The following is a 16,564-nucleotide window of genomic DNA, read 5'->3' as shown; positions in this document are numbered from 1 at the left end:
ATCTGTAATTTAATACATGTAAGAGATATGTATCCAAAACTAATAGATTACTTGTCATGTTGTATGTTAAAGGTTAAAGGTGACTTTTGACTAGTGCCCACAGTTTTTTCTTGTTGTGTCTATGATACATGTTAAATTAGGTTCTGGTTGTTTCTTTTCATAGCAGCAAACGTAGTTCAGGGTTCGAGCTGAGTTCATGCACAGGTTTTAAAATGACAGAAGCCTCAACTTGTCTTGTGTCTCTGGAGCTGCAGCTCCAACCTGTTTTTTTCGTGAAAATGAAAGAAGGTAACGTCTGTTGTTGTGGTGAAGGGTTGATTGTTTGGCTGATTGATTTGCTTGTTGTGTGATCTATGGAAGTTTTCCACGTAGTAAGATGATATTGTATGATTTGGAAATTTGGAAGCTGTTGCAAATGTTTACCTTGAGTTACAGCCAAGCTCTCATGCAAGAGTTTCTCAGGCTCATCAACAAACTGAGCATCATAGGGAGAAATTGATGTTGTCATGCTTGAGTCAAAGTATTTCTCACCTGCTTTGATGATTTCCTGCAGGTCTGGATGTGGAAGGGGACCGACAGCATCAACACAGGATGGAGATCCCATCCATCTGCCTACTAGGTGAGTAATTTTGCTTTGCTAAATATTTTCTATCAACCACTGTTTAATTTTCATTGACTGGTCTTTTCCATAAAATCCCAGCTTGCTCCTAAATCACCCTCTGACATCTGGTCTGCTCCATTTTGACCTTTTGTTTGACAAAGGTCAGAGAAGCTTTTGGCTCTGTCATTAAATCACAGCAATATCATTTATTTAGAGCTGAATAATCCTTGAGCTTCCTTTTACACCTGAAGGCATCACTGTGACATTTAAATAGTGATGTTTTCTGGTTTTTGTTTCCAGATGTTTGTTTGACCCAGATGTTCAGGCTCATTTCTGCAGGTTCACGTTCTCCTTTCACTCAAAAGCGAAACAATGACCTGACCACTAGATGTCACCATTTTTTCCACCTTTATCGTCTTGAAGGAAACACTGGAGTCTGAATGTGGACTTATGCTCAAACAACAAACTTTGTGCACAGAAATTGACAAATGAGATTTGACAGATGTTCAGATACAAGTACACATTTAGTTTGCACTGCACAAAACCTGATTAAATCCTAAAAAGACACCTGTAAATATTTATGGCACTATTTTAATTCCATAGATTCTTTTCAAGAAGGCTCCTTCTTCCCCTGGGAAACTAAAGGCCTTAAGGATTTGGAGCCAGAACAGTCAACTGATGCTGGTCTCCAAATAGTTTGTCTGTTCATTGGAGGCCTCTGATGTTTAAGTCAAAAGCCTGCAGAAAAGTTACTGCATCAACATCTGGTTAATGTAAAAGGAGTCATTCTGCAGAATTAACAGGAGACCAGTTACTTTCCCCAAAGTTTTTATGTTTAACCCATCTGACATAAAAACATGCACCAAGGAAACAACATTGACTTTAGGTCATTAACTGTCTTAGTGGTGAACTATTTAAATAAAGGTTTATCTCATTTCATCTCATTTCATCTCGTGCACTATAACCTCTCAAACATGCATGTTACCTTTGAGCATAACACGGGAAATAACACCAGCTGAGCTGAGTACCTGCCTGCTCGTCTTATTTCCTGTTTAAACTAAACTTAAACTAAGGACGTGGGCACTTTGTTTCACACATGCAGATCAACATAGAATGGAGCTCACGACATTGTGCCAACTACTTTGTAAGAAACGGTACTTCTGGAGTTTTACTACAGTAATATTTAGAGTGCAGTACTTTTACTTGGAACAGAGGATTTTTAATTTGTGGTATTTCTACTGTTACTGCAGTTAAGGAGCTGAGTACTTCTTTGAGTACATTAAAAGTACTTTGCTTATTATGACGGAGAAATACATAATTTTCCCCAAAAGATCAAGCAGCATTTGCAGTCAATAAAAAATGCCTCCATCACATAGACTCCCTGCATTAAAAGTGAAGAGCCAGAAGACACATCTTCACTGTAAACAAAGTTCAGTGAAGAATCATACTATTGATCCATGTATTACAGGTGTGACCTGCCTGGTGGCTCCATGGCTGCAAAGACCCAAGGTGAAGAGAACTGGAGCACATGATACAGATGAACCATCTATGAGTTAATCAGAATAAGGTGACAACACACAAACTCTTCTTTGTTTAAGTATTTACAGTGCTGGAGACAAAACTGCATATTATTATAGAGTCCAGGCTCAGCTTCTTACCCAGAACCTTTAATGAACATTGACTCTAAAATAATACAAGAATATATGTAGTTAGATGCCACAGCTTCCTACTGTGATGATGATCCCCAGGTCCAAATGTGTGAAAATGTTGTATGTGCAGGATGTGTGTCAGCTTTGATACTCCAGTGTCCTTCCACACTGTGACACATTGCCCGCCCTCTGGAGAGACTTTAAAGCCGCTTTGGACAGGAAGAACTCCTCACTCTCCTCAGGGATAAACGGAGACTTATTTCTATCATGCACAGGTTCCAAGTGGATTTTAAGGCTTTCACCTGCAGGTTCGGCCTCTGGACTTCAGTCCTGTGGTTGGGTTCCGTCTTCTGGCCCTGCGCTGAAGGTAAAACAGACGTTACTGTTATACTACTGTGTAGTAATGTTGGGTATTTACTAATAACTTTAAAGAACATGTTTGTTTCATTGGGTCAACATCTGTTTGAAAACATTAGCCCAGATGTGCTGCACAGTGCACACCTGTATTTTCAACATCAGCCTGACCCCCTTTACCTGGGGTCAGTTTTTATCCACTAACTCAAATCAATTGGAAATCCAAAATAATCCAAGTTGTGAGTGTGTGTGGTCGTCACTTTCCCTCTGTGTCTCCTCAACAGGAACATTTGTAGTGAATGTGACACAGAGCTCCTATCAGGCAGAGGAGAACCACGACATCACACTGGACTGGACCTTCACAACCACAGCTCACATGTCTCTCTCAGCAGTTTACATCTACTGTCAACTGTTAACTGAGGACAAAGACCCAGTCCTGTTTCATCTACATGAGGGTGTTGAGGTCCCAGAGTCTCAGGACAAACAGTTTTCAGGACGAGTCCAGTTTGACAAAGACGTCCTCAGAGAAGGACGAGTCAAACTTCATGTGTCCAGACTCAGGACTGAGGACTCTGGTCTGTACTGGTGTAATGTGAAGACAGATGATGGAGCAGACTATAACAGCTGTCAGCTCAAAGTCACAGGTAAGTTGGTACCTGTTGCATGTATAACAGGAAATAACACCAGCTAAGGACTTGCCTACTTCAGTTATGTGTCATTGTGCTCTATTATTTCCTGCTTATACTAAAGGTGTGAGCAGACTTTCATAGAAACTAAGACATCAACAGACAATGGAGGTCACAACTTTGTACCAACTACTTTGTAAGAAAAGTTTATATTTTTTTTTAATATTTAACCCTTAAAACGCTCCACTGTTCTCTAGGATTAAATTCTCAGTTTAGTTTGATTTGAATGTTTTATTATTGTTTTGTTAATCTTAAATATTGTGTGGAGTCAGATTGTTGTTAAATACTTTTACATTTTATCTTGTTTGATCTTTAAGTTTCTGCCTCAGTCTTAACCTCCTAGGACCTGGTGTCCACATACGTGGACATCACATTTATCTTTGTCTGCCCCATAAGACTTATACCACAATTCTCCATCTCCAAACTCATTTTCTCGATCACTCACAAATGACAAGTGCTTCATGTTCAAAGATGATATCTGGTTGTTATATTTATTGGTTCCACCTAACCCCAAAGAGCTAGAAGAGATCTAAAATGCAAACCAAACCAAAGCTCAGGTCTTAGGAGGTTAATATTACAGGTTTTTGTGATTCTTCAGAGCTCTGGAAATATTTGATATGTGTGAAACAGCTAAATAATCACTTGGGATAAGTCTGTTATTGGAGCTACCTTTGCCTAAAACAGCTTTTTTATAAAAGTCCCCTGTGGTTATAGCATTGTGGGTTTCGTGGTGCCCTAGAGCCCCCACATCACAAAGTCTGCACAGCGTCAGTGGTTTGATAGAAGCTGCTGACGCTTGTTGCAGCTCTTCCACATTTCATGTCCGCGTCTGAAATTACTTTTAAAAATCAATGTGTGTGTGTCACAGCAGTGCTAAGAGAGAAAATGTAATGTGGGGGGACCTGACAGCAACATTCACTTCACTGTTGATGAGGTGATGACCAGTAAATAATTTAATAACTTCATAATTACCGTATTTTCTGGACTATAAGTCGCTTTTAGCAAAAACAGCCTTAAAAAACATATAAGCTGCATTTCTAATTAGCAGCATGTGTGTGATACTAGTTAGAGTTTAAGGTGAACATTCATGTTTTGACTTTTTTAACACTGATTTGAGTTGACACAGAGTGACACCTAATGCTAATGACAATCAATTAAAACATGGAACTCACACAACAAGCCAGAGACTAAAGAACACAGGTAACTATGGCTGTTTAGAAAATCAGCTACCAGTAAGTTTGTAACGTTCACATTTTACTACACATTTTAATTAACTACAATTTGAGGTACTTTGAGTATTTCCATGTTGTGCTACTTCCTCCTTGGACTTTACTACATGTCAGAGTCAAACCTTGGACTTTTTCCTGCTCTACATTTATCTGATAACTTTAGTTCAGGATCAGCTGGATCCAACAAAATACAGACTGATCATTAAACTTTATTGATCCCTGGGGGGAAATTCACAAGATACCCAGCAGTATATAAAGTACTTCAAATTAGCAGTACATAAGGTAGTTAACGTCAGCAGTATATAAAGTACTTCAAATTAGAAGTATATAAGGTAGTTAACGTCAGCAGTATATAAAGTACTTCAAATTAGAAGTATATAAGGTAGTTAACGTCAGCTACCCAGCGGTATGTAAAGTACTTCAAATTAGAAGTATATAAGGTAGTTAACGTCAGCTACCCAGCAGTATGGAAAGTACTTCAAATTAGAAGTATATAAGGTAGTTAACGTCAGCTACCCAGCGGTATATAAAGTACTTCAAATTAGAAGTATATAAGGTAGTTAACGTCAGCTACCCAGCGGTATGTAAAGTACTTCAAATTAGAAGTATATAAGGTAGTTAACGTCAGCTACCCAGCGGTATATAAAGTACTTCAAATTAGAAGTATATAAGGTAGTTAACATCAGCAAATACTTTTACTCTGGAGTGAGCTGAGTACTTCTTTGAGTACATTGAAAGTACGCAGCCTGTGTACTGTCACAGTCAGATGCAGTACGTTCTCAAAGGAAAAACACATGAGGTTTAGTGTTTCTGTTCATAAAATACCACAAAGGGTCAGATTCATGTTTCAGTCTGTTGTATCATCTGTTGTCAAAGCCACAGTTTCCACACTGAGCATCCATCCTGACAGATCTCAGTTCTTCCGGTATGAGACCTTCACTCTGAGCTGTGAGGTGCCGGGAACCTTCAGTGGGTGGAAAGTGATGAGGAACACCTCCTCTTCATCACTGGTTCCATGTGAGGCCGGCTGGGGTCTTCCAGAAGGCTCCTCCTGCACCAATAAGGCCGTCTACACATCAGACACTGGACTGTACTGGTGTGAGTCTGAGCAGGGGGAGCACAGCAACGTCCTCAACATCACAGTGAACAGTGAGTTTGCAGTGTTTTAGTCAGACTGTGGACACAGGAAGTCCATAATCAGGGACCATGGTGTGCTTTCCTGTATTTCAGTTGGTGAGGTGATCCTGGAGGTCCCTGCACTCCCCGTGACAGAGGGTGGTGAAGTGGTTCTTCGCTGCTCCTTCAAGCAAAGATACACACCAAAGTCGGCGTCTGACTTCAGTGCTTCGTTCTTCAGGGACGGCGTTTTCATCGGCACGCAGCCTGAAGGAAAGATGGTCCTTAAACCCGTGTCAGAGTCTGACGAAGGTTTCTACAAGTGTGAACACCCCACAGAAGGACAGTCACCACAGAGCTTCCTGGCTGTCAGAGGTGAGGAGTCGGTTTGTTGTCTACATGCATGTGTGGAAGGTCGACACGTGTCTGAGGCAAAGCTGTAATGGAGACAGGACTCGTCTCAGAGGTTCAGGGGTCGGAGTTTCTGTATGAACGATTAGACCTTCCACATACTGTCTCTACCCAGAAGCCCCTGCAGTGGGAAACATGACCCCATGAAAATCACATCTCATCACATTATTGTGATATTTTCTTCTTCACAGTCCAGGATCAGCCCAACACTGTCAGTCCTCCTCCTCCTCCTCCTCCTCCTCCTCCTCCTTCTCCTGTGTCCATGTACATTCTCAACCTGGTGTTCTCCGTTCTGTTGTTCATCACCTTCATCATGGTGGTGTGTATATGTGTCTACAGGAAGTGGGCTCGAGGTAAGAGCACCTCCAAACATCCTAGTGATCGTAGAATCTGTTGATCTGATGATCTTTCCCCAGCTAAATATTTTCAAAGTGCAGGTGAAGTCAGTGTGACAGCAGCTGATGTTTTCACTGTGAAACCATGTTTATGAAACCATGACTGAAACTAAAGCTCTGTCTGCACAGTGATGCCTTCATATTTTTATTTCCAGCTTTTTGATGTTTATACGTTTATGGTGAACTGACAAATCTGACGTATGTGGATCCTTCTCTCTCTGACTGTCAGACAGGAAAACAGACAGGAAACAGGAAACACTGAACACTTGTCTTTGTATTTCCTGCTGCTGATGTGGACAAATGTTCAATTCACTGAAAAACCTTCTGGTTTTCCTGCAGCTCGAGCTGATGCTAAGAGACGCTCTAGGAGTCTCTCACTGGGCTGATGATGATGAAGATGATGAAGATGAAGAGCAACAATGTCTGCAGCTTGTTTATATATATGCTGATTCGTATTATAGACAATATATGTATATACAACCACAACTCCAAAAATGTTGGGACACTGTGTAAAATCTACCTAAAAACACAATGCAATGATTTGCAAATCTCATAAACCCATATTTTATTCACAATAGACGACTGAAAACAAAAACATGACTTTCCCAAACTCCTTAAGTTTTAACATTTATTTTATTATATTACATTTTGTTTTTATGGAGATTTTATACAATGTCCCAACTTTTTTGAAATTTGGAATTTTATATTAAATGTTGAAACACAAAAATAGTGACATAGTGTCTATATATAGCCACTAGATGTCACTATATCTATGTATATATAAAATGTATATATGACCATATATGGCCACTAGATGTCACTATATATATATATATATATATATATATATATATATTTGGAGTGACAAAAATAGTGACATACATAGTGTCACTATATATATATATATGTATATATATATATAGTGACACTATGTCACTATTTTTGTGTTTCAACATTTCAGATCTGTCTTATCCTTTGAGTTTTCTCTACGTTTACGGCTCCTTTTAAGTTGCTTGAGCTGAAAACTGTTGCTTTGGCTGCTTCTGTGATAATATACAGTCTTCACCAACAAAAATCCCCAAATAAAATCAGTTTATTACAGCTACTGTAATCTGTCACAGCTCTGTAACAACCTCCAAACACCAAGTAATGTGATGTAATATTGCCTAAAAGACTGAGATAATCTTTTCAGTTTTCAGTTCAGCTAAAAAAGAAGACCAGAGGCAACAGGACCAAACACCATAACACAGAACAAATGTAATAATGTCCCCCTGTGTTTTCTCTGTCTTTTATTTCTAAAACCTGGTGGTTTGTGGGACATTTGCGAACTGAAGACTATACAAAACAGACCACGACACTAATGCTACAGACCACAAGTATTTAGAGACGGCCTAGTGTACAGGGGCTGTGACCCCTGAACTTGGAGCATGGCTCCATCAGGTCCCAACATTTAAATGGTTTTTCTGTTAAATCCACCTAAAGCGCTTTGTAAAATCTATAGCTGTCTGACATCAAGTGTCTGTGCCAGGAACAGCTTCAGGGGTTCCCTGTCAGGGTGGACCTAAAGGAGACAATATAGAGCCTCCTGGTCCCATGTTTAGTCTGGCTCTAAAGGACACCATCAGGAGTGGCTCTTAGTCATGCAGGGTGTCAGTTTCAGGGCTGTGGAGAGACATGTCTTCTACTTCCTGGGTTCTGTGGAAAGGGAGGCTTTTCATGCAGCAATGTGCTGCTGCTCTAAATATGACCATCTTAGATTTGCAGTCTAATCTCTGTGGTCTCTGGGCCTGTGAAGGAGATTAACTCAGCAGCCCCGTCACTGAGGACGGGGTACACACCTCGTATATTGGCCCCTTTTTGCTGGGTTGATGCTACGCTGCAAAAAGAAAGACCAAATCCATTTTGACCATTCTTAAGGTTACAAACTGCAACCTAGACTGTGAGCTTTTACTGAAATGAGATTTCCCACGCTGTGTGAGGAAGTGAGAAGAAAGAAAACCCACAGATCCCTATTAAGCAGAACTTGGCAACAGTGGAGAAGAAAAATAAACGAAAGGAAAAGAAAAAAACCTCCAGCAGAACCAGGCTCAGTGTGAGCAGCCATCTGCCTCAACCAGTTGGAGTGAGTGAATAAAGGAGAGAGAAAAGAACAGGAGCATCCATCCATCATCAGTACCCACTTATTCCTAACCAGGGTCCCAGGGATCAGCTGGAGCCTATCCCAGCTCTCTTTGGGTGAAAGGCAGGGGTCCACCCTGGACAGGTCCCCAGTCCATCACAGGGCCACATAGAGACAAACAACCTCACACACTCACACTCACTCCTATGGGCAATTTAGAGTCACCAATCAACCTGACATACATGTTTTTGGACTGTGGGAGGAAACCAGAGGACCTGGAGAAAACCCACACAAGCACAGGGAGAACATGCAAACTCCACACAGAAAGGCCCCTGATGGGTTTCAAACCAGGAACCTTCTTGCTGTGAGGCAACAGAGCTAACCACAAACTTCCTCACTGAAAAAAAACATTTATTTTTTGTCCAGTAGTGAAAATGCTGATCACTAAATCCCAGAACAAGAAGTAATGTCTTTAAAATCCATTCATTCATTTTTTCTTTCAAAAACCAGAAATCATTTAAATAAATCAACAAACTATCATATGTTAAAATCTAGTTGACATTGTTTGCTATGATAAATTACTATTGATGAGTTATAACATTTTTGTAGCCTCATATTAAAGATGATGTATTTTATTACCTAGAAAAATAGGCCTGTTTACTTGAATAGAGGGAAGTTGTGATCTGTAACTTGTGAGTTGAATAATTTCAGTCACATGCGGAGACAAAAATAAATGTCATAATTCAGTGCTGATGATTTTTGAACACATGCAGAAAAATGTTTGTGTTTTCTACACAAATAATGTTATGCAGCCCAGGCAGAGCACATCACTTCATGGTGCCAAGTGCTTCTGCATTAAAAATCGTCTCCTAGCTGCCACCTCAGTCAGAAATCATCTGTCCCCCTTCACAGACAGATGTTTGTCGCTCACAGGCCACAGGCCGAAGCTCAGAGCTGCTGCTCCGTCATTAAAATGTTAGTTGTTGTTTTCACAAGTTGCTCTTTTCTCTGAGTGTGGGCGACATGCAGAGATTTGGTTGCATCTACTGCACGTATTGTACGGCTCTGCTGCTGCTATCAAATGTGTTTCTTTGGTTTTTATGGTGGAGAGCACTTGAAAAGAAAGTCAACACAGGAACTAAACAGCTTCTAATAAATTAAAACAACAAATGCAGCTGTGCTGATTATTCCTGTTGTGCTTTGGGCAGATTGAATAAATTCACTTGTTGTTCTGAAAAACATCCGGAGTGAAACGAGGAAGCAGTGAAATCTGAAGGTGATGAACCTGTTGGGTTTGTTGAAATCAAGGAACCTCAGTGTAATTTTGTCATGGTCTCTGTTGTTGCAGCCACTCTGACAGTCCTTCCCAACAGATCCCAGTTCTTCCAGTATGAGTCAGTCCATCTGAGCTGTGGGAATCATGGGAACTCTTCTAAGTGGACACTGAAGAGGAGCACATCCTTAAACAATAGTGAAGATTCTGACCAAATCTGGACGGGGACAAATGGATCTAACTGGTACATCCAAAACATTTACTGGTTCGACAGTGGAACGTACTGGTGTGAGTCTGCAGCAGGAGGAAGGTGCAGCAACACCATCAACATCAGTGTGACAGGTACAAGTTTTACTCAAGTAGCGGACTGGAGGTGTCTGATCTCTCTTATGGTGTAGGAGCTGCAGCATTGAGTGTTGGAGATGAAGGACACAGGATCTGAAGGGAAAAATGGTCCGGACTGTCCCACAAACAGTTCAGTTCTGCTTCTAATGTTAACTTTGAACAGGCTCAACAGAAAAGTAAAAAACAGACAAAAAAGTTTGTTGTTTACGACACAAACCATGTCCCCTAAAGGAAATGCTCTCCAGAAGCTGTGAAAGTCTCTGTCAATATGAGACTTGGTTTGTTGACAATAAGAAAAACATATAAAATCTCATGTTTGATGTTTCCTGTTCAGGTGCAGTCCCTGTTTAGCACCAGCCAACTCACAGGAAGGAGTTCACCTTTTTATTTTCACCCATTTGTGTAGTTTCAGCTGTACTTCCTTTGCTATCTCAGGAGAAAAACTGCATCCTGCAGCTGATCCTAAAGCTGATCCTTCTCTGTCACTCAGAGGGTTCTGTGATCCTGGAGAGTCCTGTGGTTCCTGTGACGGAGGGAGAAGCTGTGACTCTGCGCTGCAGGAACTGGACGGCGTCCTCCTCCAGTCTCAACACTGACTTCTACAAAGATGGACGCCTCATCAGGAGCAACACCACAGCAACTCTGACCATCCACAGTGTTTTGAAATCCGATGAAGGACTGTACAAGTGTAAAATCTCAGGAGCAGGAGAATCAGTAGAGAGCCGGCTGAGTGTCAGAGGTGAGATCAGCTCTACAGCTCCTGGTATTTCATTCAGAAGAGAGGAAACAGTCACTTGTTCACAATACACACAATAATTTGTCACAGTAGATTCAAAAGACAAATTTGCAAACAACATGCATCAGTAATAACTTCTTGAGACAATAAAAACCAATCAATAGACATGATCCATTGATGATGAGTACTTCATTGATCACAAAGTGTGTTTCTTTGTAGAAAACCCCAGTGAGTCCACATTCGCATTTGTTTTCATTTCTGACACACAGAGTACTAAGAGTGTACCTTGCGGGACTTTCTCTGTGGCTGCAGCTAATTGAATCAGCCCATGATGGATTCACCAGGGGGTCTCAGAGGTTTTCACATATTTACTTTGATAGAGGAAAATAAATGATGAGTCATATTTAGTCATCACATGTTGCCATACATCATGTGACATGAGTTTATCATATGATCTGTGGTTGAATCAGCTGTAAAGCTTGGTCTGCTGAAAAAACAGTGACTCAGCTTTATCTTTGTAAAATAAATCTCTTTAGATAAATCTTCACTCCCACATCATTTTCAGTCTTTGTAGCTTCTTGAGGTGTTTGTGTAGATTTATAAATGTATAATTGTTATATTCACACCAGAGTCTCCCCCAGAGCTCAGGTCCTCTACCAGAGGCCTGTGTAGTGATTTTAGAGTTGTTCCTGGGATCATCATGTGATGGAGCCACTCTACCGGTTTAAGATGTTTACTAGCTCTTCTTTCAGTATTCCTGGACTTTCTCCGGTTCCTTCTCGATGATGTTGTGTCACCTGGGACTGTTTCATTTGTCACCGCGGCTTTGTCCTCTTTCTGGAACTGACTGGAATTTATATGTTGATGTTTCGGGAAAACCAAATCAAACCACGATACGTACACCAACGATACCGCAGCGTCATCACGCATTGCGACGTCGCCACGCATCGCCCCGCCCCCTTAAAGTTTAAACAGTGACCCTATAAAGTTACTGCCACCATGGAGTCGTTACTCTGCTCAGCGATAAACGGAGACTTATTTCTATCATGCGCAGGTTCCAAGCGGATTTTAAGGGTTTCACCTGCAGGTTCGGCCTCTGGACTTCAGTCCTGTGGTTGGGTTTCGTCTTCTGGCCCTGCGCTGAAGGTAAAACAGACGTTACTGTTATAGAGCCACGTATTTAACTTTGGCATGGTGCTGTGTAGTAATGTTGTGTATTTACTAATAACTTTAAAGAACATGTTTGTTTCATTGGGTCAACATCTGTTTGAAAACATTAGCCCAGATGTGCTGCACAGTGCACACCTGTACAGTGCTGTGCATATTTGTAATCATGCAATAAAAATATAATTTATACAAATATGTTTTTATTCTGTTTTTAGTCATGTGACCCGTCGGCTTACAATCGGTTGTAAATGTGTTCATACTTTACAATTGTGTTAATATTTTTAAATTTGAATATTGCATGTTTTCTAGTTGTTGTTCCAGATGTGACTGAGTGTGTGTTTATATATCCTGCAGAATGCACAGGCAGCAACAGCTGGATGAGGCCAAAGTGCTCACCCCAGAATTTGGGATTTTAGGACTTTAATTAACTTCAGCATGAATATGGTCCACACAGTGCTGGTTATTGATTTATGCATTTTATCATTAACTGCATGTGTCATCATATTCCCTGGTTTAGTCGGGGCAGGTTTATTCCTGTGGACCAGCTCTTTGGTCTTCCTCTCACTGGGCTGGAGGCTGTTCTGCTGACACCACTGAGCAAAGTCCTGGATCACAGACTGTTTCTCTGAGCGAAATGAGGCTGCATCAACCACTTGTCTGGGGCGGGTTTTTGACTTTGGGTGTTACCAACAATAACCCAACAAACAGGTTTGTAGCTGTAGGAACATTTTCATTTAGAAATTCTTCACATTCTTCCAACAGCTATAAATAGGACTGTATGCTCAGCTACCTGAATAAACAATAAACAAACATGGAGATACAGTGACAACACAGTGTAATCACATAATTCAAGAAGAATCATATGGTGTTATAGTGACTGACCTTTGACCTCATCTTCGGTGCTATTGTGTGTATTATGTAGAGAACTGTCTTGTTTTGTGTCTTGCACACATGCACTTTATGTAGTTTGTAGTGTCTTAGGTTTAGTCTTCTGTTGTCATATGTCACCCTGTTACATGTAGCACCATGGTCCTGGAGACACATTGTCTACAGGACAGCTACATGTGGTTGGAAGGACTATAAAAAGTTCTTGACTTGACCTTTGACCTCATGTGTTTGTGTCTCCTCTGACAGGAGAAGATGGTCTGCTGGATCCTGCTGCTCATCAGCCTGACCCCCTTTACCTGGGGTCAGTTTTTATCCACTAACTCAAATCAATTGGAAATCCAAAATAATCCAAGTTGTGAGTGTGTGTGGTCGTCACTTTCCCTCTGTGTCTCCTCAACAGGAACATTTGTAGTGAATGTGACACAGAGCTCCTATCAGGCAGAGGAGAACCACGACATCACACTGGACTGGACCTTCACAACCACAGCTCACATGTCTCTCTCAGCACTTTACATTGTCTGTCAACTGTTAACTGAGGACAAAGACCCAGTCCTGTTTCATCTACATGAGGGTGTTGAGGTCCCAGAGTCTCAGGACAAACAGTTTTCAGGACGAGTCCAGTTTGACAAAGACGTCCTCAGAGAAGGACAAGTCAGACTTCATGTGTCCAGACTCAGGACCGAGGACTCTGGTCTGTACCTGTGTTCAGTGGAGACAGATGATGGTAGAGACTATAACAGCTGTCACCTCAAAGTCACAGGTAAGTTGGTTCAGTGGTAAAACCAGAATTAGCAGCTCACTGCACTTTGGTCATAATTTAGCATGTTAGCATGCTAACACTTGCTAATTAGCACTAAAATCAAACAGCAGATGATCTGAGTTCACTTTGTTTTCCAGGTTCATTTAATAAACACAAACACAAAAGTGGGGTATTTGGGTACAGTATGAGGCAAGTACTGAGTGTGACTAGACCCTAAAGTAACCACCTTTTATTCACAACAGCTGCTGTTCAGCCCAAACCTCAGAGACCACCAGAGAGTCCAGAACCAGAGGGTTGGGAACGGATCGGCCTCTACGTTGGACTGGGACTGACAGCAGCAGCAGCAGCAGTTGTTCTACTGGTCAAACTCTGCTTCAGTCTTTGTTTTACTGAACCTGCTGATGTGTCAGTAAACACCTCTTCAGTGGTGTAAACTTTCTCAGGGATCAGACTTTGATCCTGTTGGTCCATCAGGCAGCTTTTTACTGCACACAGGTCTGTTTGGACTTGTCAGGACTAACAGGACCCCTTTTCTATCATAGCACTGCATGAAGACCTGAGTCTTAAATCCTGTGACGAGACCTTTAAAGAGTCTCCCTCTGCTGTGTGTGGATGCCATTTCTGTCAGGAAACTTCATCCATCAACATCATCTGAGCAAAGACAGGAGTCCCTGAGCCAAAAGACTGATCCGTTTCCCACCAATGGACCGAAGTCCGAGCTTCATTTGTCTGGTGTGGTGCAGCCCTGAGCTGTGGCTCTGTGTTCGTTTATAGATCCCAGCATCATCTTGAGCTAAAGGGGAGATTCAGTAATATTTTCCTGTCTTTATACAGACCTTAAAACAGCCAGACCACTACAGAAGGACTAGAGATCTGCTTAATCTGTATTACTGCATCTTTCCTTTATAATGTAAATAAATCCATATTTATTTTATGTTTAAATCTTCTAACATCAGAGGTCGAGTTCACTGACAACAAGAATGATCTTTATTCTAAAAATACAGAGGAACATGTAGAAAACTGATGGACGTGCAAACACAGTGATGGAGGATCATTAGCTGAGAAAACAGTAACAAGCTGGAGCTTCAGAAAAAGGCCAAAGGAAGTTGCTGGTTTGTAGCGATGTCTCCACAAAGTCGTGAAGCTGCTGCTCTAAAGTTATAAAAACAGAGGACCAAATATTTGACTTCTATTTTAAGGAGCAGTAGCCTGGTTTCAACCAGTAGAGGGCAGTCAATCAACACTACCACTACTACTACAGCATATACATTGGTCTCCAGATGTTAACAGTGAGTAAATTGTTTTAAAAACACACTAATTTGTAAAACTGTCCCTTCTGACCCCCAGACCAATGAGTCCAGTGGTCCCACTGGTTACACTGGTTAGTTACTGAAGGCAGGCTGAACTCTAACTAGTCTGGTTTTCTGATGTTTAACCTGAGCCCACAATGAAAGAAAACTGATGAAGTGGGAAAGTGTCCGAGGGACCAGTGACATTAATGACCTGTAGAGGGCGACACAGAGCCAATAAACAATTAAAGACGTTTATCTGATAATTAGATGGATCCAACAGATCCAACCAAGTATAAAGTACTTCAAATTAGAAGTATATGAGGTAGTTAACGTCAGCTACCCGGCGGTATGTAAAGTACTTCAAATTAGAAGTATATGAGGTAGTTAACGTCAGCTACCCGGCGGTATATAAAGTACTTCAAATTAGAAGTACATAAGGTAGTTAACGTCAGCTACCCAGCGGTATATAAAGTACTTCAAATCAGAAGTATATAAGGTAGTTAACGTCAGCTACCCAGCGGTATATAAAGTACTTCAAATTAGAAGTATATAAGGTAGTTAACGTCAGCTACCCGGCGGTATATAAAGTACTTCAAATTAGAAGTATGTAAGGTAGTTAACGTCAGCTACCCGGCGGTATATAAAGTACTTCAAATTAGAAGTACATAAGGTAGTTAACGTCAGCTACCCAGCGGTATATAAAGTACTTCAAATCAGAAGTATATAAGGTAGTTAACGTCAGCTACCCAGCGGTATATAAAGTACTTCAAATTAGAAGTATATAAGGTAGTTAACGTCAGCTACCCGGCGGTATATAAAGTACTTCAAATTAGAAGTATATAAGGTAGTTAACGTCAGCTACCCGGCGGTATGTAAAGTACTTCAAATTAGAAGTACATAAGGTAGTTAACGTCAGCTACCCGGCGGTATATAAAGTACTTCAAATTAGAAGTATATAAGGTAGTTAACGTCAGCTACCCAGCGGTATATAAAGTACTTCAAATCAGAAGTATATAAGGTAGTTAACGTCAGCTACCCAGCGGTATATAAAGTACTTCAAATTAGAAGTACATAAGGTAGTTAACGTCAGCTACCCAGCGGTATATAAAGTACTTCAAATTAGAAGTATATAAGGTAGTTAACGTCAGCTACCCAGCAGTATGGAAAGTACTTCAAATTAGAAGTATATAAGGTAGTTAACGTCAGCTACCCGGCGGTATATAAAGTACTTCAAATTAGAAGTAAATAAGGTAGTTAACGTCAGCTACCCAGCGGTATATAAAGTACTTCAAATTAGAAGTATATAAGGTAGTTAACGTCAGCTACCCGGCGGTAAATAAAGTACTTCAAATTAGAAGTACATAAGGTAGTTAACGTCAGCTACCCGGCGGTACATAAAGTACTTCAAATTAGAAGTACATAAGGTAGTTAACGTCAGCTACCCGGCGGTAAATAAAGTACTTCAAATTAGAAGTACATAAGGTAGTTAACGTCAGCTACCCGGCGGTACATAAAGTACTTCAAATTAGAAGTACATAAGGTA

The 16,564-nt window shown here is 40.8% G+C and overlaps 2 protein-coding genes across 6 annotated transcripts; both read left to right on the top strand.

The window, feature by feature from the left end:
- The first annotated feature begins 72 nt into the window (after positions 1-72).
- Positions 73-7,020, top strand: LOC113140486 (Fc receptor-like A). Of its 5 annotated transcripts, XM_026324322.2 has the most exons (9): positions 73-619; positions 2,070-2,168; positions 2,526-2,617; positions 2,889-3,248; positions 3,355-3,426; positions 5,396-5,668; positions 5,750-6,010; positions 6,238-6,399; positions 6,781-7,020. In XM_026324322.2, the coding sequence occupies exons 5-9, from the start codon at positions 3,396-3,398 to the stop codon at positions 6,825-6,827; spliced, it is 774 nt and encodes a 257-aa protein (XP_026180107.1). In that variant the 5' UTR covers positions 73-619; positions 2,070-2,168; positions 2,526-2,617; positions 2,889-3,248; positions 3,355-3,395; the 3' UTR covers positions 6,828-7,020. The 5 variants fall into 5 exon arrangements, with proteins under 5 accessions (XP_026180107.1, XP_026180118.1, XP_033181592.1 ...); XM_026324333.1 differs by lacking the exons at positions 73-619; positions 2,070-2,168; positions 2,526-2,617 and adding an exon at positions 2,767-2,789; XM_033325701.1 differs by lacking the exons at positions 73-619; positions 2,070-2,168; positions 2,526-2,617 and having other exon boundaries at positions 2,770-3,248.
- A 2,659-nt stretch (positions 7,021-9,679) lies between these two features.
- On the top strand, positions 9,680-11,620 carry LOC113125393 (sialoadhesin-like). The gene is made up of 3 exons (XM_026298808.2): positions 9,680-10,175; positions 10,669-10,917; positions 11,544-11,620. The coding sequence occupies exons 1-3, from the start codon at positions 9,890-9,892 to the stop codon at positions 11,618-11,620; spliced, it is 612 nt and encodes a 203-aa protein (XP_026154593.1). The 5' UTR covers positions 9,680-9,889.
- Positions 11,621-16,564: the final 4,944 nt, after the last annotated feature.

The sequence above is a fragment of the Mastacembelus armatus genome, chromosome 18 (genome assembly GCF_900324485.2).
Source record: "Mastacembelus armatus chromosome 18, fMasArm1.2, whole genome shotgun sequence".
NCBI classification, from domain to species: Eukaryota; Metazoa; Chordata; class Actinopteri; order Synbranchiformes; family Mastacembelidae; genus Mastacembelus; species Mastacembelus armatus.
This window is presented reverse-complemented; position numbering and strand designations above follow the sequence as displayed.